Source organism: Labrus bergylta, chromosome 8, assembly GCF_963930695.1.
Source record: "Labrus bergylta chromosome 8, fLabBer1.1, whole genome shotgun sequence".
NCBI lineage: Eukaryota > Metazoa > Chordata > Actinopteri > Labriformes > Labridae > Labrus > Labrus bergylta.
This window is the reverse complement of record NC_089202.1, coordinates 27,360,787-27,387,218: the sequence shown is the minus strand read 5'-3', so window position 1 is coordinate 27,387,218 and position 26,432 is coordinate 27,360,787. Positions and strand designations below refer to the sequence as shown.

Here is a 26,432-nt window from a genome sequence, read left to right as displayed (position 1 = left end):
GCTTCTGTGTGCAGGATGAGTTGTCCGACATTTCAAATGTCTTACAGAGAGGAAAAATACAGTAATTTCGATTTTTGAAATTTATTTGGCAGAATAAATTGAACATTTAACAACATTTTTTTTTTGGGGGGCCTGACTGGAATTTTTGTTGCCGTTATGGATATGAAGGATAAAAAAATCAGATACCGATATGTTGGCCGATATCTTTACAATGCTACAATTCTACAATTCACTTAGCAGACACTTTTATCCAAAGCGACGTACATCAGAGAACATCTTTCTTGGTTCTATCTTTGGTCTCTCTCTCATGAGATTGATAGATATTGCGTTGATCCCTCAAATAGAGTTATCAAACACTTGTGGAAAAGATATACAGTCAAATGATGTAGACTAGATGCTCACTCAACTGGAGAGTGAATCCCCGGTTGACATTCTGGAGGGTGATAACGCTTGTTGTAATCCATATAGCGCCCTCTGCTGGTGATAGTTAGAAAGAGAAATGCTAGTGTAATACAAATATACTGAAATGAAATGCTATATGACTAGTGAATAAATCGAGTAATATCGGCGCATTTCTGCGATAAAATTAGTCGATACCGATAGTCAATGGATATGCTAATATCGGTTATCCGATTAATCGGTCGGGCTCTAGTATTTTTCCTTTCATGGGGACTTTAATGTTTAAAAGTTATAGTAACATGCTAAACAATCAAATAGCAAAAAAGCAACACAGAGAAAGAATTCACCTAAAGTTGTGTGATTGTATTGTTGCACAATTTAATGTGCAAAGACACCGGAAAGGTAGTTCAACCACTAATACCTTTATTTGACTTTTTGTCAGACGTGATGGAGAGATTCGATTCCCTCTCAGGATGTAAACAGCCCAGCGTGGCGTGTTGAGTCGTAATGTAGGCATCTGAAACACACGTTTTATTATCAAAGCAAACATGTGCACCATAAATCAGGGTTACTATCTGCTCTCTGACTGTATGAATGACCGGCTGAGCTGCACTGTCAGTACACTAAAGATGTTTTTTTCCCCCCCTCAGCTGAGCTGGATGTCATGTGCTGCAGCCCATAATAACTGGCTTTTCCAGGCCTATGTGGGTTAATCCACTGTTACATAAGGCCAGCTCTAATGACTCTGTGTGTTTTGCTGCAGGTGATGGGTTTAATGGTTTGCATGCTGATTTCCACCTTAGAGTCGGACCAATGCTATGCAGGGCAAGAATAGATGGAAACCACATACACACACACACACACACACACACACACACACACACACACACACACACACACACACACACACACACACACACACACACACACACACACACACACCACACTGTCTGTGATAGAGGTTGGCTGAGGTAAAGAATTCCTTGTGGCCATTCAACCCCCGTCTGAGTGTATTTACTATTTATACCCCCATACAACAACACTGACCCTAAAAAAACCTTACAGCAGAAACTTACAGAAGTTGTTTTCACACATACACACTCGTGAAAATGTGTAGATAATTTCAGACAGGCTGCCCCTGAAATATTCCAGAGTTGCCTGTTCACACATGCACCTCACGACGGGAGACTATCCCTGTTGGACAGGGGCGAGGAAGGGATGGGTGGATGGGGGTGTTGTCCACAGAAACATAACATCACTGAAATGGTACACAAAGCATCCGATGGTTTGATGATCATTTTTGCCTTTGTGTCAGTAACACGTGTGATGTATTCATAGTATTAAACAAAGAGTGGAGAATAGAAAACTGTACAATAAACATAATGAAACAATGAAGCAGTTTAATTTAAAAAACATAATAGAGGAATTTGGGCTGCCTGCTTCGGTGCCCTCTGAGGGTCTCTGGGTGCAACTGTAACATAATGTTTTGACATAACCAGCCCCATGTCGGACTGTCATCCTTCTGTTTTTGCAAAGCGCTCAGCACCATGTTAAAAGCCTTTCCAATATTTTCTCAAGTCCGGCTTCTTGCTCGGTCTTGCAAAGTTACATTGTGCTAAAAACAGTGACTGTGACTCTCTGTGGAAATGAAATGGATGGCATAAACAGAAGGGTGGTAGCTTTTTGTGGTTTTGTCTGATTGTGATTATGATTATTTCCCCTGTTACTGTCCGTCACATCCCTGACCCCGTGCATTGTGGGAAACAGGTCTAATGCAGAGGATAAAAGACATGACGTGACTTATACAGGTGTTATAGGCCTGACCAGGATCAGAGGCGGGATGCAGAGGGATCTGTTTCTTTGCATTTGGCATTTTATTTGTCAGTTCAGCTGAACACTGATGAATTAATGTTTGTTTTGTTACTTTTTTTGTATGTAGTGTTCCTCTTTGTACTTATGTGAAATTATTGAGTTTAGCTGCATACGATGAAACTTTCATTTGTGTTGCATATACATGTAGTGCAAACAGTACTGTAAATGCAAAATCTGGACACACAAAAAAATCTTCACTTGTTTCCACACACCTGTATGCATTTGGCTTCATGAAGCGTAAAAACACATGTTGGGAGTGTTTTGACTTTGAATGTATCATATCAGTGTTTGTTCGATGCCGAGTTTCATTTCTCACTTTGTAGAGTTTTGACTGAACAGTTAACAATCTTCAGTTTTTTAGAAATTAAGCCACAGTTTTATCTGAAATGTGTTTAAAGATTTTGGGGGAAACACTGTAATATGACCGGGCCTCTCATCCCTCCTGATAACTGTCGCGTGGTTGCTGTCTCACAGAGGACGTCCTGACTAAGGATGCTGGAGAATGTGCGATCTGCCTGGAGGATCTGGCACAGGGAGACACCATCGCTCGCCTGCCATGCCTCTGCATCTACCACAAAGGGTACGAACAGATCTCTGTTTGGGAACATTGTGCATCAGTTTTATATTCTGAATGAACCAGAGCAGAACTCCTTCAGTGTTAAACTAAAAATGATTGTTGAGTAAGGTACAGGTGTGGTGTCATTTTTAATGTTTTGATAGTTTGAAAAACAGTATTGCAAAGTTATTATTTTAGGGGTAGGGGTAGACAACAACAGAGTAAGGATGTCAAATGTTTGATACTTTGATACCTTTTAATGCCACATTTTAAATGATACAATCTTTGTTTTTTAATGATCACTAGCTTTGAACAGTACTGAAGCTTTACAAAAACAACAGATCTTTAGTCGTGTTTTAAACCAAACTTGCCGCGACTGAGAGAGAGCAGCGGTGGTCTAATAAATGTTTAGTAAATGTTTAAAGATGTTTGCACGGCCCATCTTGTAGACTGACCTGATAAATCCTCGATTTTACATTTTTACAAATCGGCCCCCTGATTTAGATTCTTCTGCATCATTCTGAACACTTACTTGAAAATTCTACCCCGAGTGTAATCTGTTTATTTAGGGTTCATAACCATGTGTTACTAAATACAAAATGTCCTGTCACAGTTGTGGATCTGTTCTCTGTTACTGAAACAGACCGCTGGTAGCCGCTGTCCATTAGAGAAATCCTCAAACTGAGCCGAGCTGAGCCTGGCCGAGGTCACAGGTCATCAAACAGGTCGACCTCGAGTAGCTGGACGCGTCCTTAAAAAAAAAAAAAAAAAGAACTTAAACAAACCTTGACGTGATAGAGTTTGATGTTCTGTGTTGGAGAACATCTGCAGCTTGTGTTAAACAATGCTTCTCTTTCTGTCTGGAGAAAGATGAAGACAGATAACGTGTAGGTTACTTTCCTCCCAATGCAGCGGTCAGGACATTAAGACTGTCACTTTATTTTAACTTTATTGCAAAATAAGAAGAATAAACATTAATATATGTTGAATTTAAAGTCAAAGTAATCACCCTTCTTTACCACTAGGTGGCACAATATCCCTGGAAACCAGCATCCTGATGATTTTCTGGTCACTCTGCTGTAACTCATCTCATCTCATCCCTTCTCTTCTTTTATTTTCAGCTGTATCGATGAGTGGTTTGAAGTCAACCGATCATGTCCAGAGCATCCATCAGATTAAAGCTTTTTTTTGCACAGGTAAAGTGTTTCTGAACATCCATTGTTTTTTTTTTTGTTTTAAGATATAATCTGTGGAATATTTCTACTGTTTTCTGTTCAGTGTCCTTCTGCAGGGTTGAGTATATCTTTATTTTAAGTCTTGATCATTTCACATTAGCATTTTTTTCTAAATTTGCGATGTTGTTTAAAATGCAAATAAAAGCAGAATGTGATGATTACTCGCAGAGCATTGGAACCTTATAGGAAACAAGAGAAAGACAACATGTCCAATGTTGAAACTGAGAACATGAAGTGACCCATTATGAATTGAATGCCTGCAAAACATCTGGGCCAGGTCAGGTTTACCTCTACTGCATCACTTTTATGTTTTAACAACACTTTGTAAGTACTTTGGGAACTGAGGAGTACGGTGGCCCGGTAGGGGTCATACGCTCGACAACCGCTGAAACGAAGCACATTTAGAAAAATGCAACAAATACACAGCTTGTCTGAACATTGTTACACAGGGTTTGTTGTTATTAGGAAAGTCAATAGACTCGATTATATTCATGGCTTTGTTCATTATCGATTACATAGACCTCATTATGAAGAAAGACGATGATGAAAAATAATAAATATTTGATTTAAATCAAGGGAGGAACAATATGACTTAATGATCGATGACTAAAATGAAATAATACAGGTAACAGCAGCAGTGGTGAGTTCATTTCCTCTTGAAAAAGCAGGTCAATTTCAGTTTTCTGAGGGCTGGTTTTTACTGTCCCATATTTAAACGACAAAAAACGAAGAAGAGTGAACGGAGCTCAAAGGTCACAGACATGTTGAGTGTTGTTAAAAACCTACAAAGAAGTCTGGAAAGTGGAATCATTGAACGTCTGAATTTACTAAAATGAAAAAATGTGTGTGAACGCCACCTGCTGGTTTTTTCTGCAGGTACTCTGGAATGAGAGCGATCTACAATCTGAAGTGTGGATCCACGAGACTGCTGGACACTGTGACCACTGTGATCAGTTCAACCCAATAATGTAGTACCACAGTGTGCCAAATCTCATTTAAGCAATCTTCAGGGAAACAGACTTTTTGTGTTTTTGTTTGAGTTGCACATTCACGCTCAGTCTGAGACTGGAACGGACTGACCTCCGCCTCGCGGGACACGGTGATGGGCGGGGGCCACTGGACAGCAGATATCAGCTGATTGTACACGTGGGACACTGGAGGAGGTGGATGTGGTCCTAGAGGTGGGGGGGGGGCAGGTGGAGGGGGGGTGATGTGTGGATGACACCCTCCCCTCTCTGACTCTGCCCCATGCCTCCTTCTCAGCATCAGTGTCTACCAGTGCCTTGTTGTTGTTGTTGTTGTTGTTGTTGCTGGTGTTGTTGTGACGCCCGGCCACAGCAGTGCGGGGGACAGAGGAGTCCAGACTGTCAGCAGAGCCAGCCGGTCCACTGAGCCGACCTAACAGGACCATCAAACCACTACTGCCATCCTACCAGAGCAGGAGAAACAAGCCAGAGACAGACTGCAGCACGAGGATCCGTCTGCACCTGCAGCTCGGAACCTTTTTCAGAAACGAAGCTGCTGAAATTATGGTGCCAATCAACTGTGAAAACTGTCACACACACACACACACACACACACACACACACACACACACACACTTCATGAGTGCTTTTTAATCATATTCCAAGGAATAATGGTCCTCAGGTACAAAAACCTGTCCCCATTTGTTGAAAAGGATCCCATCAGAGTTTGGCTGCCTCCATGATAAACACATATTTGTTCAGTTTTTTTTTTTTGTTAAAACAGGAACATTTTCTTGATTTAATTAAAGGGGTAGTTCAGATTTTTTGAAGTGGGCTTGTATGAGGTACTTGTTAATAGTAAGTGTAATAGCCACAGGAGAGCGCGGTCAGTATAAACATACTGAGTAAACATACTGTGCAGGATAGGTTGAGTCATTATGCAATAAGAAAACAATTACCAGCTGAAAAATAGTTTTGAGAACAAATCTCCTTTCAACTTTTCGAGTTAATTTGTGAAAGTTAGAAGAGCGTCATTAAAGTACGGGCGTTCAGTACGTCAGGGAGGTTCAGGCAAATGTGAGCTGAGTTTACAAACCTCTACCAGCAGGTAACGCACGACCTCCTCTTGTCCTTTCACAGAAGTGTTCTCCTCTCTCCCTTTTGGACCAGCTAAGTGGTCCCTCTGCAGAATTTTTCCCTCTGTGTACTCAGAGTCCATCAGAATCTCCTCATGTATCCACGGTAACCATCACGTCATAGTCACGCTGTAAAAACAGGTGGAGGTGGGAGCAGGCCGTGCATGAATGAGGACGGCGGTGGTTATGAGGAGGACACCGTCCGATGGTGGCAATACTTACATCCTCAATAGGCCTTTTCTGACCGCAGGAACTTCTTCACAGTTCCAGGAACTGTTGGAACCCTCCTCCTTTTTTACTGATTCTGCACTGCAGGAACTATGTACTATTTTATTTCCGAGAACCCCTGTTTAGAGTAGGTTTTATGGCGGTGTGAATGCAGACAGTAAAAAGTTCCCATGGTGTGTTGCCACAGTAAAGTGTTAAAAACAGCCCAGCGCTCCCGTTTAATAGAACCTCTTTGGTCCTGTGGTCGCAGCCTATCACAAGCTTGTGTTATTGATGGGGGGGGGGGGGGAACATGAGCTTGGGCTTGCTTGTCTGGACTCCGGTTGAACAATATAGTTGAATAGTCCCTCCAGTCCCCAGAACTGTTTGGTCAGGAAAACAGATAATGACTTCTCGGTTGGTTTTTCTGAAAACGAGCTGAATTACGTGATTACAAATGGCCCAGTCTGCATATAGCCTAGCTTCCATGCCTGCCCACAGGTCTGTCTCTCACTCAAGGAGCCGTGCTGACCAGCGTCTACATCATCTAACACAAATGCCTCATACAACCCAAACCCACTTAACCAAATCCAAACTCTCCTCTTGAAATAGTCTTCATGTTGTAACAGGATGTTTTTCATGTTGGAGATTCTCCTCAAAGCATCATCTTTTAAAGTTGATTTTAAAGAGACACCTGATATTTGTGTGATGACATATTGTTCTGATATAACTCAAAAAGGTGACATGTTATTATAACAGTGTAACGTCGTGGGTGTTTAGCAATAACAAGAATTATATGAGAACATGAAAAATGTTATTTTATGACATGAAATGTTTTAATGTCAAACAAGTGAGATGAAATGAGGAACTATTCTTAGGTTTTTTTGTCCATTTTGCTTCTTTTTTTTTTAAAGCTGTTAAATAGCTGCTGTTGTTTTTATAATGTCTGTCATCATTTGAATAGACGATGTATTAATTATAGCATTGATCATTCTTCAGTTGCTGCAGAGATGGTGGAACTGGTTCCCACGTTGAGAAAAGAAAAAATAGTCTTTGAAATTCACACTTTTTGCTGTTTCTCTCTTCTTTTGTAATGCAGAAAAGTAAAGACATTTCAGCGGATCTTTTGAGTCAGTGTGTTGCTTCTTTGACGTGTTTAAAAACAGATCCTCTGCTCAAAATCAGAACCAATGAAATGCTTCCGATCCAGAGCCAGAATAAAGCACCCTAAACCAATATGGGACGCACAAAGAAAGACTTACCAGTATGGAGGTAGATCAAGTAAATTATGCACTGATGTGACTAGAGACAAAAGGAAGTCAATATGCTGGTTTCTCAAAAGAATATTTAATGTGTTAAAATAAGAATGGTATTATCATAAAACTTCTATTACTAGCCCAGGCTTTTATCTACTTAAGTCCAGGAAATGACCCAGCCTTTATTTGGGGCAGGCGTCAATACAAGACGGACTTTTCATTTATATCAAACAAAACTGGTGCGCAGCAAAGAGGAGGAACACTATGACATTGTAAATTTGCTCCATGAAGAAATTCTTGGCTGGTCCTAACTTCACATGGACACTTTACAAGGCAGCTGGCAGGACAAAGTCTGGGCTCACCCTGAAATGATAGGAGTTTTTTGCAGTGGGGAATATTGTAATAGATTACCAGAGGTAGTTAAAGTGTTTTATTTGATTATGAATGCAACCAGCTATTTATAACAGAAGGATCCCTTGCAGAGATTGACAATTTCTAAAGAGTTGTTCTAACCAGGAATGTTTGCATTGCTCTCTACAAGGCTGCCAGACTCCATTGACAAAAACAGAACTTCCACTGTAAACTACACATTACCCTTGTGGTAGCTCCTTCACACAGGGAGTCTGAGTTAAGCTGTGACTGTTGTGTTTTAAATGGTTTGTTTGAGTCAAAAAAAAATCCATGTTAAGTAAAGAAGCTCAATAAGTGATTGAGTGAAAGCCCATCACTTGTACCATTTCACAAAATCTGTTATTATGTGTATAGTATCGAGCTCTCTGAGACACTGGAGCATGAACACCCAAAGAAAATATAAAATATATATATATAATATAATATAAGAAATATATAAAATATTGACACATCCAAATATCTCAGATGTAGGTGTGTTTGAAAATGTGGCTGCGGTTGAAAAAAAGAAGCATAACCAGCTTAGCTCACACCCTGACATGTGCACAGACAATGAACAAACATGTAGCAACGATATCTCAACCTTTGGCGATAAGATCAAACCGACTGTAATAATAACGTGATCAACAGTTTGTGTCATATAGCCTGTAGCTCAAACCAATGTGACTGTTTCATCATACCAGAGTAAACCTGAGAGCCACACAGAGCTTCACTAAGCCCTGTCATACTCTGTACCAACCACACGGTGGTGATACAGAGTCAAGGAATTCTCAACTGAATCGACGTCTCACAGATCCTTCATCTTTACCCACCGTACCTCCCCGACCTCCTCCATCCCTACACCCCGTCCTGACACCTGGAACAGCACTGTAAGAAAACTACACAATAAAACAGTGAAAAGTAACGATTAGACCTGATACCTCGTGAAGCTGGGAGGGTGGATGTTGGGAGGGTATTGGGTTTTTATTTTTATATCATTGTTTTATTTTTCTGCTCTTCTATGCAGATGCTCTGACATACATGTGTTTGGACATCATGCTGAAAAGTCTGCAAACATTTAATAAAAAGATTCGATTTTTTATTGTTTTACTTGATTTAAGATTGGAATATAAAAATGCAAACATGTGATTCATATACACAAGGAAATAACATGACAAAACAAAACAGGAGATGAAATATTCACCATGAAATAAATACAATTCAGAACTATACAAGGGTAACTCATGACAAATGATGGACTTCAGTGTTTATGTAGGGATAGTTTGGGAATCCCCTCTATCTAAGGGCGTTTTCAGTTTGTTTGCCTCAATGCAGCACCTCAGAAACCCCTTTTCACTGAGATGTTAAGTGAGCGAGAAGATTTAAGTGTTCTTGTGTGTTGTCGAAAGTTGTGATCTTATACACCAAATCTCATATTAAAAATATTAAAAGAATAGGGCCAAAGTTTGAAGATACCAAAGTTCCCCTTTATCTCAGGTTTTAGAGCCAGAGGTTGGGTCCTACTGCAGGAAGGTTTTGTCTATTCCATCTACTGAATCAGTGAAGCAATAGAGAGAGAGAGAGAAATGTTATTGTGCTGGAAGGCTAACAACCTGCCATGAAGTTTTGGTCTTTCCATACCCTTGTTACCCAAGACCAGAACAGCTCAAGATTCCCGAATAGTATGGTCTCTTTCTGTTAAAGGTTGAACTCTGTTCAGGATATGAAATATACAATTTAAAAAGACAGACTAAGACACCTGCCGTTAGTTGGGTGCAGCTTTTGGATACAGGGACGGCACTTACAAACAAATGGGTAAGGGCGAGGACATATTGCAACATGGTACTTGTGCGGTAGAAGTTTTTCTGCAGTTGCTTTACAAATCAAAGCTGGAATACCGAATATCAGAATTTCCCCCCGGGCTTAATAAAGTATTTGTACTGACGCTAGACGCGTAAATGCTGCAATGGAAATGTTATTGAGATGTTTTATTCCCTATTGCAGAGAGTCTGTTTTTGAGGAAACTGGTTAAAAGCAATGAATGTGGTTGCATGTTACAAATCTGGAAGGGAGGTGTTGCTCTGTAGAAGTGTTTTCAGTTTGATGTCACACACAGTAGTTGCAGTCCTCTACATTTGTACTCAATGCTTCAAATAAGTACTAAAGATATTGGAGTGTAAGAGCAAAGGACTCATGCGTAGTGTGTTGTATTGTACATACTTCTGTGTGGACGTGTAATGGTGAGGGGTCGGGTCGAGTCGGGTCGGGAGGTGATTAAAAATATTTTTCCCAACCAAAGGGTCGCTGCAGAACACATGCTTAAACACATTCCAGTAGCTATGTAGAAAACCAACCACACCTTGTGTAACAGTCAAATATTAAATATGATGAAGTAACTTTTTTTTACAAAATTTATAAAAAAGAAAACATACACCCAGAGTCAAAAAAACAGGTTATAAAGAAGGAAGTCATTGGTTTCTTTTCTTCCTCTTTGTCTACTTCCCTTTTTCGTTAACAGTCATGTAAGGCTGTCGGACATTTGTTAAACTTTTACACACTTTCACACGTGGAAAGATCGTTTCAGACACAAAGAACGATCTGATGAATGTTTCCGTATTTTCCATGAAAGCGGAAAGTGCTCACCTGCAGTGAACACACACAGCATCATATCTGCCACACAAAACATTACTCAGCACACACACACACGTCCGTCACGAGTGTCTGCTCAGTGGAAGAGAAGCCTTTTCTCTGCCACAAACAGTTTCTCTTCATCTTCAGAGAGCTGGTTTCCTTTCACACTGTGGGAACACAATGACTCACCATCAGACATATACTAGTGTTGATGCTGTGAGGGGGTTTGGCACTTTATTCATTGTAAGTCTTTTATAATTATTGAAAAAAGTTACAACATTTTGCCCTTGGGCTTTCCAAATGAAAGTTTGGGACATACGGGGGAAAGTCTGTTCTTTGCCATTTGTCTCTGTTTATTCATGTTTATTTTCTATGCTGTGGTATTCCAGGAGAGAGAGACAATTCAATCTGTTTTTTGCCTCTTTGTCTGGTGTCTTTATCTTTCTTTTGATATGTATATATGATTCCTCTCTCCTGTATATTTGTGGGTTGTTGACGAAACCAAACATTCCGTTGTTTCCTTATTGTAAATGACAATGTCAAACATCAATAAAAAATGGATCAAACATTTCTTTGAGAAAGAAAAAAGCAGAAAGGATGTAACACCAAAACAGATGTTCAGAATGTGCAAATAGTTAACACTTGGTCTGATACTTTGGACATGTCTACTCTCCTGAGAACACATTATCTGTGTGAATCAAGCAAGCAGCATCCTCCGGCGTTTAAAATGAAGCCGATGCAGAAGTGCAAAAAAAATGCAGTTAGGGCGCACCCACACTAGGCCCCAGCTGCCCCGTACCGAGCTTAAGCAGGATTTCCCCGACTCCCCATTCCCCCCTGCTGGCCTGCACTCACACTGCTCCAGGACTAACCGGGCCTGAGCACTTCTTGTACAAAACATCGTGATACAACTCATGCATGGCTTGACGTGATCATCATGAAGCATGCTCACTTTACAAGACAGGAGGAAAAAAAAAAAAAATGAAAAAGGGACGCGCTGTCAAGTCCATGTCTTCAAATCTGTCAACAAAACAGATAATGTGACAGCTACTGTACTGACTTTTGTTGCTTATTTTGAGTCATTTTAATTAGATAAAAGCATAAAACTCCAGGATTTCTCGATAAAAAAGGCTGTCCACATTCCATGCACGTGCTTGTGCTTGGTACAAATACTTATTTTGGTATGAATAGGTCATTTCATTGTTGTTACACACTGTACAGGGAGTGAACTTATCCATTTTGATAACAATAAGGCCAAGAGTTATGCATAACTAGGGGCATGGCTGATCTGATTGTAGCTGTTTTAACAGGAGGTTACTGTAGGATAAAGGTCTGCACCAGCTCCACTTCTCCGTCTGTTTCTGGGTAAACAGGAAGTTCAGGGTTGACTTGTGTTTGTATTTGTTTTTCAAACTTGGTCACTCCTCACAGTTTGATTTAAATGCAGAAATTTGAGAAATGTTCCTGTGCTGGCAGTTTCAGGTTCAACCTCAAAAATCCCAAAACGCAAAGATGAAACTGAATGAGTCTGAGGGACGAGGACCTGCACAGTGCAAGCTATACCAATTTCAGACGTAGCCTTGTTTGAATATGACTTCTTATTAAGGATGGAGTTTACACATTACTAAAATTAAAGTCTAGCACAGGCTGAGATAGTTCCAACAAAGATATAAGCTCCAACTTAACTGTGAGAGCTAGCTCCTCCTTCAAATACGGTTGTCATGGTGACTCATTTTGAAAGGTGGGAGAACTTGGAGGAATGAGGAGGCGCAGAGGCGTTCTCCGCAAATTTTTAGTCATCAGGTTCACCTCTTGACATGACTGTAATTTACACTCCCTAATAATGACTATAAATGTCACGTTCTCTGTGTTGTCCTCCGATGTGCGGACACAGACTCGAGTGCCCGTCCCTTTTTTTTTTTTCCTCGAGTCCGTCTGTCTTGTAAACTGAGCACCCTTCATATTCACATACAGCCATGCATGAGTTGTGTTACAAGGTTATGTACAAGAGGTTACAGTGGGGGAATGAGGAGGGGGGACAATCATCCACGGTACAGGACAACTTTGTCTAGTGAGTGCACACTAAGTCACACACCTAATTGTGCAAATGTATGCATGACCTTTATCCTGAATATAATCAAAACGAAAGACTTGCAATATACCCCCCACCCCCTGGACAGTGTGTCCAAATGAGGAAATTAGCTATTGATACTGAATTCATTGTTGGAAAAAAGGTGTAAACATTTTTATTTCTACTCTAAAATGGATATTTGAATATATGACCTAATGAGGATTTGTTGGCTTTTGTAGCCAGTGGAAACTTGAGGAACTACAGTTTTTTGCACTTCCGCATTGGCTTCATTTTTGATCAGCACAAACATCTGCTCACTGTAATTTTTGTATTATTCTGTTACTGTCACATGTCATGGATGTTCAGTTTCAAAGTCTTCCTTTAACTGGAATGGCATGGTAGAAATATTTAATAAATCATTTCCTGAAATCATTTTGATTGATGGTTTAAATTTCAATATTACCACAGATAAAAGCTGCACTATAATAAATCTGAGATAAGTGTTACATCATTAAGAGGTATTTAAAGGAAAGAAAGTGCTGAAGAGTCACAGTGAATGCCTTACAGTCTGATCCTTACCATATCTCTTTGAGTGCTTTGTTGAGAGTCAGGGCCTCCGAGAGCTGTCTGATCCCGTCCACAGTGAACTGGTTGTTGATTAACCTGCAGATAAATGGACAAAGGAGGCGAGTGTCCGTCAACCGATGTCTGATCCTTAGTGACATCATGTTAGTGAATCGATGTGTGTTTTTTTCATACCAGAGGTGGCTTAACCCTGTGTTTGCCTGGACCAACTCAGCCAAGTGTGGTGCTGCATCATCCGTCATCTCATTCTGCACCAACCTGCCACAGCACAGACATGTTCTTCATCACAGACATGTTCTTCATCACAGAGTCCTGCAAGAACGCAAAATAACTCCAAAACAAGTGACCTGCCTACCAGAATATCCTGAGGACCGTGTTCTCTTTCAGTGCGTCTGCCAGGCTCTTCCCTCCAGCAGATGTGATGCAATTGGCTGAGAGGCTACACAACGCAAAGGCAGATGATTCAATTACAACCAGTGAGTTTTTTATCTGTACATTTCTTTTGTCTTTATAGGACGTTGTTCTCTCACCTGAGGTTGGTAAGGCTCGGGTGGTGTCTCAAAGCATCTGCAAAGGCTTCTGCTCCCTCGTCTCCGATGCTGTTGCCCCACATTCTGTGAGAAGAAACGTCAAAACTGTCATCAGAACTCTTCTTAATGCGGGGACGCCGGTAGACTAGTGGCTAGTCTGGCACCCCATGTACGGAGACTAAGGTCCTCCAAGCTATGTGATGAGGCTCTTCAAGGCAAATGCAGGTTTTTTTTTTTTATTCCTGGGCCATATTTCTACTGATTAACTCCTCCAGTACATAACACAAAACACACTTGCAGATTGAGACAGCATCAGTCCAGCGTCTCACATATCCATCAGTTCAACAATTACTCTTTTGTCAATGGAGTGTGGTAGCTTTACAGCAACATTACATCTCTGGTACAACTTTTTTTTTTTTTTACCTATAAGCCATTTAGACAAAGTAATATTGAATAGAAATAGGGCCCAGGTTTGACAGAATTCCCTTCTAAGCTGAACCCCCTAAACCCATCCTCCATTAATCACCTCAGTTGATATTAATATCATTGATTGTCCATTGACTGGATTTCACTGTTTTTGGTAGTAAAGCAAAATCCGTATTTTTCAATTGTCTGATGTACAAGTGCAAAGATGTTGCAGAGGCGACAGCAGTCTTACCCCACATCAAATATAGAAGTGCTCTTCTGTATCGCCCCGGCCAAAAACCTCCCACCGACAGCAGTGATCCTGTTTTTACCAATCCTAGAGACAAAGACACAAGACCGTGACCTATTCATTTTTTTTTTTTTTTTTTTTTACAATCACTGAATTTCAAATGAAACTGAAACAAATATTTAAAAAAAACCTACTTGAGAACTCGCAGCTTTGGACACTCCTCGATTATCTGAGCAACCAGCTTTGCTCCGACATCAGTGATGTGATTGTTGTAAAGCCTGAGGACGAGAGCAAAAGGAGCAAAAGGGAATGGAGGTCAAGGCTAAGGTAGGCAAAAACGTATGACCAGCATGTTTTGTTACATTCGTGGAAACTGATTTTACATCCTGAAAGCAAACTATAAAGCACACCCTACTCATAAATGTTGTTGAAAAAGTTCTTGAGAATGGGTGGTGTGCAGACTATTTGAGATAAACACTGGAACAGCATGTTTACTCACCCCAAGACCTCGACAATTCTGTGCTTACACAACTCCTCTGCAAGAACCTCAATGCTGCTGTCAGACAGGTGATTGACACACAACCTGAAGGAGAGCAGTTTGATGAATAATAATAATAATAATAATAACTTTATTTATATAGCACCTTTTAAAAACACAGGTTTACAAAGTGCTTTGACAAACAGCAAGAACAAAGCAAACTAAACCAAACACAGAAAAACATTAACAACAGTAAGAATATAACAGATGCAAAATACCAAAAATAATTAAAAACAATTCAACAGAAAAGAACCCAAAGTGCACGATACACAACCAGACATATATAACCCAACCATCATAAGAACCATCATAAGAACCATCATAAGAACCCAGGAACACAAGCTGAGACCAAGAGGACCAAAGATTTAAAAAGATGTAAGAAACTAAAAGAGATAAAAGCAAATAAAAAGCAATGAGAAGGTAAGCGCAGTAAAGGAAATAAAAACAAGTGGTTAAAGGATCAAAAAACCCAAAACTATAATATTAATAAAAATAAAAATTAACTATAAATACGAAACATAAATAGACAAAGTAAGTAAGATAAGAAATTACCAAGTTAAAACACAAGAGGAGATTAAGATATGAGCATAAATACGAGATAAGAGCATAAATAAAAGACAGTAAGAAGTAGAAGAAGATAAAAATAGTAAAACCAGTAAGAGAAGACATGAAGAAGACGACATCACGAAAATGATCGAAACATACAGGTGCATGAACCTTCCTAAATCTACAACAGCCCGAATAAGACATACATCCATGTGTTTTATTTTTTGGAGTTTGAGAATATAACAAGGAATTCATTTTGGGCATTATCTTTTCAATAACTGAATATTAGAGGAGAGAACTGTCAGAATTAGAACAGTTTTGTACTTGTTGGTGATGATCAAAATCTTTATCATTCTGCTAGTTAACTTACTCAGATTCATTTACAAAACTTCACTAACCAGTTATATCATCTTATTAAAAAAATAACATTGGAGCGCCGGTGGCCGAGTGGTTAGGGCGCCCACGTAAAGAGGCTGTAGTCTGGGTTCAAATCTGACCTGTGGCTCCTTTCCTGCATGTCATTCCCCACTCTCTCTCTCTCCCTGATTTCTGACTCTATTCACTTTCCTACATCTACAATAAAGTCATAAAAAGCCCAAAGCTTTAAACATGTTCAAAGCTCAGACATTAAGAACAAAAACTTTCCCAACAATAAAAAAGCACATATTCAATGGATTCTACAGAAGCCCAAGGCGGACACTCATCCATACATTTTTAATTAACTGCTCTTTCCTGTGCCACTAAATGTTGGTCGTTCTCTCTATAGATCTGCTCTTATTGATCTCATCACCGGATAACAACGCTGGTTTCCTCATGTTGATGAGTTCATGTCTCGAGATCTCAAGGAAGCAGCAGAAATGGACTCGCTATAGCGGGAAAAATCAGCATCGTTATCCTGAGATAAATAGTCAAGATTACAAGATGTTGGAACTAAATACTTTTTTCTTTCATATAGGACAAATGCTCTTTAAAAAAACTCAATTACTTGTTTTACATCAACTGTGGGCTCTTTCCCCCAAAATATCTTTTTACATTTTACATTTTTTTAAAGATCCCATATTATGCCCTTTTTGGGGTTCATACCTACTTTTGTACATTCACAATAGCTAAAGTCCGAAAAAAAGTGTCTGTTTTCATGTACTGCTCCTCCTTGCTTCCTCTCCACTCTGAGTCCGTCAGCTGCACTCTGTTGAGCCCACACTGTTAGACCCCACGTGGGCCAAGTCTGCTCTGATTGGTCTGCCGATCCGCTCTGTCGTTACTGGTCAGTTGCTCAGCACGCGTCTCGGAAATTTCAACATGAGCTGCAGTGCTTGCCACAACGAGCTCAGCTCAGTGATCTCACACTGACAATGACGCCGCACTGACAAATTTTTATCGAGGGGGGCTAGAACCGAGCGTTACATGCGGCTAATGCTACAGCTAACAGGAGGACGTAGGAGAAGCTGCGTTTCCGCGGACTTTGAATTTTTGTACATAGATGTGCCTAAACATGCACGGGACACTTGGAAAACACACTAAAGGGCATATAAAACCAGAAAAAGCATAATACGGGGCCTGTAACTGGTGACATTTTGTTCTGTTGGAATACAGTTTTGAGAGCTCACTTTTTGCAGTGCAGGCCTTACCTCACTACTGTCATCTTAGAAAAGGAGGGCGTCAGCTGCTTTACCCCGTAGTCACTTATGTTGTTGTTGTCCATGTCCAGCCCCATGAGCTTCTTGCGGTGCTGCAGCACAAAGTTGATGGCCGTGCAGTCGCCTGAGAACACGTTACAGTAACCCAGCTTGATGAGGTTGGCTGTGATGCCCTTCGCCGTCATCTGAGCGATGTCTTTGCTCCCAGTCTCAAAGATACACCTCAGTATCCACAGGAAGTTCGGTAAAACATGGACCTTCTTGCCCTCGTTGCTGTTGTAGGGGGAAAGCCCGCTGAGGTGGGACTTCACACTGGTGGAGAGGTAGGACTTAAGTAAGACTCGTTTCTTCTTTAATAGCACAGGAGACACCAGATGCTCCATCAGGCCCGTGTGAGCCTTCGAGAGCAGGCCACACAAAAACAGGTTAGTAAACTGTAGATGCTCATTGGTTGCAAACGGCTTCTTCTCGCAGGGCTTTGACGAGCCGCTGATACAGAAGCCAAAAGGCAGACACGCTGCGTCTCTCTTCCTGCTGCACTCTGTGAAGAACTTCAGGATGGAGCTCGGAGCGTCCTGATCATCCAACAGCAGAGCAAACGCCGCCAAGAACGACTGGAGTGTGATATGGAGAAACTCAAACATGGCCGGGCTCTCGCCGGCGTCGCACTCACTGACGGGTCTGAGGAAGCCCAGTGGTAGGTCCTCCTCCGCCAGGCCACATGCAAAGATCTCCTCCTGGCTGCAGATGAAGCTTCCTCTCTCCATACCTTGAAGCGCCAGCTTAGCAAACGCGGCAAGAGGCCTGAGCCCTCCTTTCAGAGTGTCCGAGGCACACCGAGTGCTTTTCTTCAGCAGGGATGGCGCAGCGGTGGACGAGCGGCTGAGGAATACCTCACACAGCATGAGGAAGATGTCAGTGAGCGTGATGCTCGTCTCAGGAAGTTGAAACCGGTCATGCATGCTGTGCAGGTGCCTGAAGCTCTTGAATACGATCCAGCAGAACAGCGGGGTGGAGCACAGGCCGCAGAGGTGTGGGCTTGCATCCAGCTGAACCTTCACCAGCTCTTGGATCTCCTGCTCTTTAAAGTGCAGGTCAATGTAGCTCTTCAGGTGAGCAGGGGAGAACCCGCGCAGGGTCACCTTCTTCCTGATCACCTTGCTCTGGATCTCAATCCCCGTCCGGGCCGTCAGCACTTTCTGGGAACCCTTGAGCAGCTTCCCGCTGAGCAGGCTGACGAGCAGTTGGAGCGGGTGCGCCTTGTCTTCCGGTGACACCACTTCAAGCACGTTGATCAGGTCTAGATCCTCCTGGATCTCGTCGTAACCGTCGAACGTGAAGATGACCTTATCAGGGAAGCGCAGGATGTAATCAAACACCTCGCTATCTGGATCTTGGTCTGGGTAGCAGTTGTGTTTGAACAGCAGGTCTCTGAGGGAGATCTGTTCCGCCTCCTTGAAGCTGCTGAACATCCTGCAGCGGAACTTAAAGAAGAAAATGGCGTCCGTGTGTAGCTCCTTTTTGGACCAGAGGTTCTGGAGCTTCTGCAGGAGGATGGACTTCCCCACACCAGCATCCCCCCTCACATAGATGGTTTCACCTTGGGGATTGAAGACGGCCTGGTCGTCCAGGAGCCGGTCCAGACTCTCCAAGAAGCCCAGACTTTCATTGGATTCGTTCAACAGTTCAACCATGGTGTCGGTGTACAGGTCCTCCAGACGGGTTTCCTCCTTCTGGCCATACGACATAATGAAGCTGGTGTCCCGGCTCATCTCGTGCCTCAACTTTTCACAATACCTGCTGACTGAGAAGAGGTAGACAGTGAATGATAGTGATAATTGGAACCAGAGTCAGTTGAAGAAATCCTAATTTTGTATTTAGGAACAGAAAACTCAGTTCAATCCAAAAAAAAGGACATGATGTCTTTCAGTGTTTGAAGTTTTTCTAATTTGTCTACTGTCAAAACAAGTTAAAGGCACGGTGTTTGGTATATCAAAGGATAATCGTGAGAACAGATGAGACGATTGTCCAAAACAACTTGCAGTGTCACCTTACTAATAGAGGTGCTTTATTTTGAATGGTGAGAATGTGAGGGATCTTACTGAAGAAGAAGTGAAAGTACAAAGTGAAAGTACAATGACATGCTTTGACCTAATTGCAGAAAACATGAATCAGCTTCTTTTTTTTTTTTTTTTGCCATCGTTCATCTCAAAAAGAGCAAAATGGATCTGTGACTTCTTTAAAGAAAAAGTGGATTCAGTCTCGGGGTCTAATGCCGGGCATACACTGTACGATTGTATGAACATCATGGTGCACTGTCATGAGTGAATCGATTACTAAACGCACAACCAAAACTTTTGAATTTGAGTTGAGTACTCACTGCTCACATTGTACGGTCCGAGCCAAAACGTGTCGGTCTAACTGAAGTTGATCTTTTTGACCTCTTCAAACCTTTCACTCTTCATGCACCTTGACAGCTGGTGAAGTTGTGGCAGCAAATCCCGCTCTGCTTCATAGATCAAACTATCAGCAGACATTTGGTACATCTACTGCTCTATTTTCTTTCTTGAAAATAATAAAACATCACATTTAAAGAGACTCCTCATTGATCTTTTTTAAGGTGACATGTCTCTGTACCATCACCGAAAAATACAGGCTCCAAATAGAACTAAATAATAACCTCAGTTCTGATTTATTGGGATGTATTTGTCTTAGTTATGTATAATTACTAATTAACTGGAAACACATTGTACTTTTAGAAGTTTATTTTTATGCCTTTATTATCAGACACAACAGTGGAAAGAGTTAGAAATCAGGGAGAGAGAGAGAGAGAGAGAGAGAGAGAGAGAGAGAGAGTGGGGAACAACATGCAGGTCGGATTCAAACCAGAACGGCCCGCTCTGAGGACCACAACCTCCATACATGGGGCACGCACACCAACCACTAGCCTACCGGCACCCTGACACAGTGTATTTCTTATCCATTTTCAGCTTTAAAAAAATCACACAGTGACTGATCTTTGGGCCTTTAATTGACATAATCATGAAATCTATGCAGAGTTAAAAAAAAGATCATGTTGGTCGTACAAAGCGTCATGAGTGATTTGAATACTTACTGGGATCCGTGTTAACCACTGTCATCAGTGAAATGGTATTGCTTGGGTAGTAGTTGAGGTCTTGCAGCCATGGCTGGAGGTCTATGTATGCATCACGTACTTTATAAATGATGTAAATAAAGAATTCACAGGCCTCCTCTCCTTTGCATTGCACCAGCTCCAAGATTTTGCGCACCTACAAAACAATCCCCTTACTTTAATTCTTTACCACCAGATATAACACAGAGATTTTTTTTGAATGAGTGTTCATCAGATAGTTTTCCTACCTGCTCCGTCTTGGTAGCAGTGCGCTGTACGATCTCCACATCTTCTTCACAGACGAAGCCCGAGGCTAACAGGTTGTCCAGGATGCATTGGACGCTCCTCAGCCGGCTCACCAGCAGCTCTCTGTGGTAGGTGAGGACGCCCAGGCACGACACACTGGCTTCTTCTTTCTTACCCATGTTTACTGCACAACAGTCACCTCTGAAGAGAGAGAGACACACTGGACTGTGACTTGCGTTAAAGAATGTCAAAATGTCTTAAAACAAACAGAAAACAGATTATTATTTTTAAAGATTATACTTTGTGACTATACACTACATAGTTAAAACATTAAAACAAGGGATGGGAATCACCAGAGGCCCCATAATATGATACTATCACACTACTACATATATTGCGATTTTACTTTCTTATCTGCATATAATCTGTCCACAACATTAAACTAAATCACAAACTGTTTTTTTTTGTTTTTGTTTTTGTTTTAAGAAAGTCTCAGTCTATTCTAATAATACAAGTACATCAACATTCATATGATTAATCACAAGGGCAAAACAGTGATATTAAAATGTTGATAAAGTTAAGTAAAACACATATTGGAGAGAAGGTAAACGTTTTTAAGACAGTTTTATTGTTCATTAATCAAAGAGATTGATTTTTTTGGGGGGAAAAATTGTAATTAATATTTTTAAGTATGACCTAAGGTCATGAAAGTGCTTGTAGTCAAAGGACCACCCTTCTACGACACACCTCAGATAAAGACGCTAATCTAATTGTAATTGTAGGGTTGTTTCAATGTTTCAACTTCTAGTCGATATAATTAATAATGTCTCTGATAGTTAATAATTAAGCGCTGGGGGTTTAGTATTCACAGATTATGGGTTTAACAGAGGAATTCCTGGGATGAGTGACAGGTCAAAGAAAACAACATCATTAGCTGTGTTTGTTTAGTGTGTTTTCTAATCTTATCCGAGATAATATCTAAACAAACTGAAAGCAAGAGGAAACAGAAAGCTACTTGCGTCAAATAAATCCTACCATTGTGTTGCGTCCACGTCAAAGAGCTGCAAACAAAGAACAAAAAACTGTTTAAAGAAAAGGAGCGTTGAAATGACTTGGTTGTTTTATAATAAATGAGCCGGTTAGGCTACTTTGTGCTCGTTTCATCACTGCTATCAAAGCTGCTGGTGTAGGAAGTGGAAAGTACTTTGTGTCATTGCGTCAATTCTCTCCATTATTTCACAACCGGCCGCGCTGCATTCAGGTACCCACGGAAATGTGGGGATTCAAGTTATTTCAAATATTTTATAAACCTTTATGGGGGGGGAAAATGACATTATGGGCTAAATATTATCAATTAAGCCTATCAATTAAGTATCCTTTGTTCTCAACTCAGCGCAAAAGTATTTTTTTATTTTGTTCATAAAAAATAAAAATAAATGCCCAGAGAGGCAAAGGCGGAAAGAAAATTCTCGTGATCCCTTTCATCAGAAAAGAACAGTATTGCCTTTTTGAGCAGATTTTAGAGAAGTTTTGGTGATAGATGCAATGGAGACTTAACCTGAAGCATTAAGAGGTCAAAGTTCATGACAAACGTAGCCTAAGTATTTTTTCAGTAAGAAACAAAACAAAAACACTTCCAATTAAAAATGATATAAACTAAACAAAGGGGGTGATCAGAGGTCGTGGGGATGCAGCCTATCATTTAAAGGTTGTGCAACTTACCCACCACTTATTAACCCACTGCAGTCAACAAATGGAACCACCTGTAGACTCCACCACAAGCTGGAGGAGGAATCACCAAATGTATCAGGCGAAGAAAACACCCAAATAATCACTTCAAAATACAGTTGGTTGAATCTAAAATAATAACTATTGTCTCAATTACTGCAACAACATCAGTCGAATCAAGGATTAAATAATAACAAACATTTCTGCAAAAGAAGAAGTAAAACGTCAGCTTTTAAAAGCAACACAAGGACAACACATTACAGGTTTATAACATTGTAAAAACTATGTAATGTGTTACCCATACAGGATCAATAGGGTGGAAGATATCACCTTAAACTTGTGTCACTGTATTTTTACTTTACTTTTTTGCGTTAACTGTATCACTCTTAGAAATTGCCCTGTTAAAAAACGGTAAACAACTGGCAGTAGGGTTGCCAGGAAGTTACTGTAAAATTAACGGTATATTGCTGTTGCTGAAATTTACAGTTTTCTACCGTTTTTGTAAATACAGCAGAAAGCTGTTATTTTAAACCTTAACAGGAAAATACTGTTTATTTACACTTCTTCACAGGAGGTATATTTGCAGATTTTTACTGTGAATTGGATGACAATCTGACAAAGTCAACTCCACTGTCCTTTCAAACATTTGGTCTGAACTTCTTTTTCCCAAAATGCATTGCAAAAACTATGGTAAATTACCGTTTTGTTTCCTTCAGGCAATAATACAGTAATATATTGTTAAAAACCGTTATAAAACTCCTGTATTTAAACATAACAGGACCATACTGTTGAAATTTCCTTGTGAATTTACAGAAATTTCTAGTGTAGCCTATTACTGTATATCACAGTATTACAGATGATTTTTTTTTTTACTTTTTAATACAGTGTCAAAAATACTTGGGTAGTAGTCACTTAAGTGAGTAAATAAGTGAGTAAATAAGGATGTCTGATATGAATAGCTTGGTGAGATAGCAGCTGAATATTTGTGTGGGAACAGAGAGAGAACCACTGAAAGTCACTGAGCGTTTTTTAGCAGACTTGTGGACTCACTGATATTTTCTTTGAACCATCTACCTGTTCTGCTTACCATGCACCTTCTCACCGCTCTCTAAATCATTGTGTTGGGAGCGTGTGTTTTTACTCCAACAGATGCATTAGTGTCCACATGGGGGCAGTACTGAGTCTCTGCTGTGTGTAAAGCAGTTAAAAACCTCTCATCTCATTTAGTAAAAATACTTGTTTATTGTGATGAAAGCATAAATAGGACAGTCTCACAGGTGGTACATGTTTTTTAGGGAAAACATTAATAAAAAGTCTTTGACATTATTGTTATTGTGCACCGAACAAAAAGTCAACATCACAAACACACAAACACAAACACACACAGAACACATGGTGAATCCAACACACACTCCGTACAAACACAATCAACAACATTGCATTATCATTTCAGTGACATAAAAAAAAGGAAATTTCTTCCCCATCACTGAACATAGTGAGAACTTTTCAAAGGAGACGTGGTGTTATGAGAAAACTTAGGTCAAAAGAGTCGGCCATGTTGGATTGGATTTCACTAGTAAACAATGCTGCCTTCAAAGACAGATTCTGGAGTGTGATTGAAGACTGTTGAATCTTTAAACTACACTTTAAAAAAAAATGTTTTAGATCTTTATCCACTGTACAAAAGAGTAACAACTCAATAACTGTTCTGGATTATAAAGGGCTAATTCATTTTATGAAGACAGAAGTGTAACACAGCGAGCAGTTGAGATATTACATTTTAAAGGAGTGAGATGAGTGTTTAACACTTTTCAATGTGTGCAGACAGGGCCCCCGCTCTGTGGGCTCTCGACCCTCATAGGGGCTGCAAATTGTTTTTTTGTCCAATTCTTATTAACATCCTTTGTATTAAGTCATTGTCTAATTGTTTGTCATTTTGTATTGTAGTATAAAAAGTTATTAGTGGATGACGTGGATGAAAAGCGGACACGTTGTTGTAACCAACACAATGATCTAATCCCAAACTTTGCCTTAGTAGTCCTGGTACCTTCACTTTAAAATGTTTGTTTAGGATCAGGACAAGAACATGGATCATCAGGGCTTGGGCTTCTCCTGAGGGGAGCTGATAGCTGTTCATCAAACAGAGACTCAAATTATCTAATGATGCATTTTTTATGAGCTACAAAAGCAAACAAAACCACCAGAAAGAAAACGGATTATTTCCAAACAGATCATATAAATGCCTGAAACCTTTGCTGTGGTGTAGTTGTAGATGAAACAGTATGGAAGCCTGAAAAGGACATACACACTACAGCACTAATGTAGGTAGGTAAGTTGAGTCTGTTTCTATTTTGCAACTCTGAGAATATGAGATAAATCAGTCAAGATCTCAAGAAAACAACCGGACATAACTATAACGGGAAACTGGAGTAAATAATATATATGGATGCATGTTTGCTTGGGGCTTCTGAACAAAACATCACTTTTTAAAAACACATTTTCACAGCAAAGCTTCTGGATAAGTGACATATTTGACTATGATTTTATTTTATGGGGTTCAATAAACATTATTAACACATGTCGGGAAAAGATCAGCAAAAATATACAAGAGGTACCACTTTGTCCACAGGAGGGCGCAAAAATTCAAACAAAAGAAAAGCTTGAAATAAAATGTCAAAATCACATCGAGAGAGCGAATGTGCTTGTGCGAGAGAGATCTAGGGTTACCATTGGAACCTCAAAAGATCCCGCTCAGCAGAAATTTGCGCAGCTAAATTACTTTTAGTTTTAGTTTATGGATCTTGTGTGGTGATTTTTTGATTTAACAAAGCCTCGTAATAGAAAAATCTGATGGCAGATGAAAGGGTTACTGGTGTGGTTCTTTGTCTTAATTCTTTATATAATGCTCTTTGTGTCCGCTGTGAGCACTGTACATGTCGGTAAAAAAAGTTCCAAAGCTAGTAGCTCAGTGGTGTAAAAGTTTTATCTTTAAGAATTAATGAGATGAAACCAAACGCTCAGTGAAGGAACCACAAAGTGGACGCTACGTAGCATCCAGCGAGAGCTAAAGCTGCTGCAGGTCAGTGTAACAGAGATGATCGCATCTCTTTTTCTTATACCACATACATCCACCACGGATGAAAAAGGATCAGTCACAGTCACGGAGCCGGCGCGGGTCAGATCTCACTCTCGTAGGTGTGCATGTACGTCTTCAGAGAGAGGATTTCCGCGTAGCTCCGGGTGGTTCTGCGATACAGGTCCAAGCCTGTCAGGATCTCTACATCTCTGACCCGGGCAGTGTGCATCTTCATCAGGTCCTCCACCCAGCGAGACTCCTCCTCTGAGCTCTGCAGGGGGGAGATGATGATCATTGATGACAACATTTAACTTGAAGGATAAGGACAGTGATACCACGCTAAAATTCTCTTGAAAAAATCCTAGAAATTTCAGGCAGGCTGTTCCTGAAATCTTCCTTAGTTGCCTGCTCACAAATTTATATTTTTAAAGGTCACATATTATGCAAAATACACATTACCATGTTTTTCTAACACTAAAATGTGTCCTTAGCTTGTCTACAAAACTCCCAATTATGAGAAAAGTCCATCCTCTCCGTCTGTTGCCTGCTCCACTTTTCAGAAAATGTGTGCTCAAACAGGCCGTTTGGAGATGTTCCCTTCATGACATCACAAAGGGCAGTAACCCCTCCCCCAGGTGGGTGATTCATGGTCTCTACAGATTATGAAAAATGTAATAATGCATATGAAGGTGTGAATTTGCTTACATTGCAGGTCTCGTCGTTGCTGTGTCGGTGAGGCAGGATGAAGGCAGCACTGCTGAGCGGACCAGTGCACGAGTCTGCAGCTTGTGTGAAGTCCAGGCAGCTGGTCAGGACCACGAAGTAGTGAGTCGGGATCGGTATCGTCCCACTCACGTACCTAGATGAAAAAATAGAGTTTATTACTTGTATTTTAAATCTCTATAATGTATCTATTGTGTCTCTTATTTCATGTTGTGTGTATTGTTGTCCTGCTGATATTTATCGTGTAACATGCAATCGATGAATTTAAAAACATATTGTATATTTTATATGATTTAGTTTGAATTCTTCATTGTTCCACA

The 26,432-nt window shown here is 40.5% G+C and overlaps 3 protein-coding genes across 5 annotated transcripts in view; 1 reads left to right on the top strand and 2 right to left on the bottom strand.

The window, feature by feature from the left end:
* The window catches only part of znrf2b (zinc and ring finger 2b), a 33,989-nt gene extending 26,497 nt beyond the window's left edge, over nt 1-7,492 (top strand). Inside the window, exons 3-5 of the mRNA XM_020637003.3 lie at nt 2,746-2,851; nt 3,949-4,023; nt 4,939-7,492. Of these exons, the coding sequence (XP_020492659.2) occupies nt 2,746-2,851; nt 3,949-4,006 (164 nt within the window). The 3' untranslated portion in view covers nt 4,007-4,023; nt 4,939-7,492. The remainder of the gene's footprint in view (nt 1-2,745; nt 2,852-3,948; nt 4,024-4,938) is intronic.
* A 1,598-nt stretch (nt 7,493-9,090) lies between these two features.
* On the bottom strand, nt 9,091-21,795 carry nod1 (nucleotide-binding oligomerization domain containing 1). Of its 2 annotated transcripts, XM_020637024.3 has the most exons (12): nt 21,621-21,795; nt 20,588-20,786; nt 20,322-20,496; nt 17,198-19,010; nt 14,985-15,068; nt 14,680-14,763; nt 14,489-14,572; nt 13,831-13,914; nt 13,656-13,739; nt 13,475-13,558; nt 13,295-13,378; nt 9,091-10,811 (listed from the first exon to the last, which is right to left on the bottom strand). In XM_020637024.3, the coding sequence occupies exons 2-12, from the start codon at nt 20,762-20,764 to the stop codon at nt 10,739-10,741; spliced, it is 2,826 nt and encodes a 941-aa protein (XP_020492680.2). In that variant the 5' UTR covers nt 20,765-20,786; nt 21,621-21,795; the 3' UTR covers nt 9,091-10,738. The 2 variants fall into 2 exon arrangements, with proteins under 2 accessions (XP_020492680.2, XP_029133751.2); XM_029277918.2 differs by lacking the exons at nt 20,322-20,496; nt 20,588-20,786; nt 21,621-21,795 and adding an exon at nt 19,587-19,711.
* A 1,737-nt stretch (nt 21,796-23,532) lies between these two features.
* enpp2 (ectonucleotide pyrophosphatase/phosphodiesterase 2) overlaps nt 23,533-26,432 on the bottom strand; it is a 33,987-nt gene continuing 31,087 nt past the window's right edge. For both annotated transcript variants that reach the window (XM_065957538.1, XM_065957539.1), the window contains exons 24-25: nt 26,095-26,248; nt 23,533-25,660 (exon numbers count right to left, since the gene is read on the bottom strand). In XM_065957538.1, the coding sequence (XP_065813610.1) occupies nt 25,490-25,660; nt 26,095-26,248 (325 nt within the window). In that variant the 3' untranslated portion in view covers nt 23,533-25,489. The remainder of the gene's footprint in view (nt 25,661-26,094; nt 26,249-26,432) is intronic.

Bases quoted from the DNA above. Each gene is read 5' to 3' on its own strand.
- nod1 (XM_020637024.3), bottom strand. From the start codon at position 20,764: ATGGGTAAGAAAGAAGAAGCCAGTGTGTCGTGCCTGGGCGTCCTCACC. The intron at 19,011-20,321 runs GTAAGTATTCAA...ACCTCTTCTCAG, and splicing joins AGTGGTTAACACGGATCCCA to TCAGCAGGTATTGTGAAAAG. The intron at 13,915-14,488 runs GTAAGACTGCTG...TTCTTCTCACAG, and splicing joins ACTTCTATATTTGATGTGGG to AATGTGGGGCAACAGCATCG.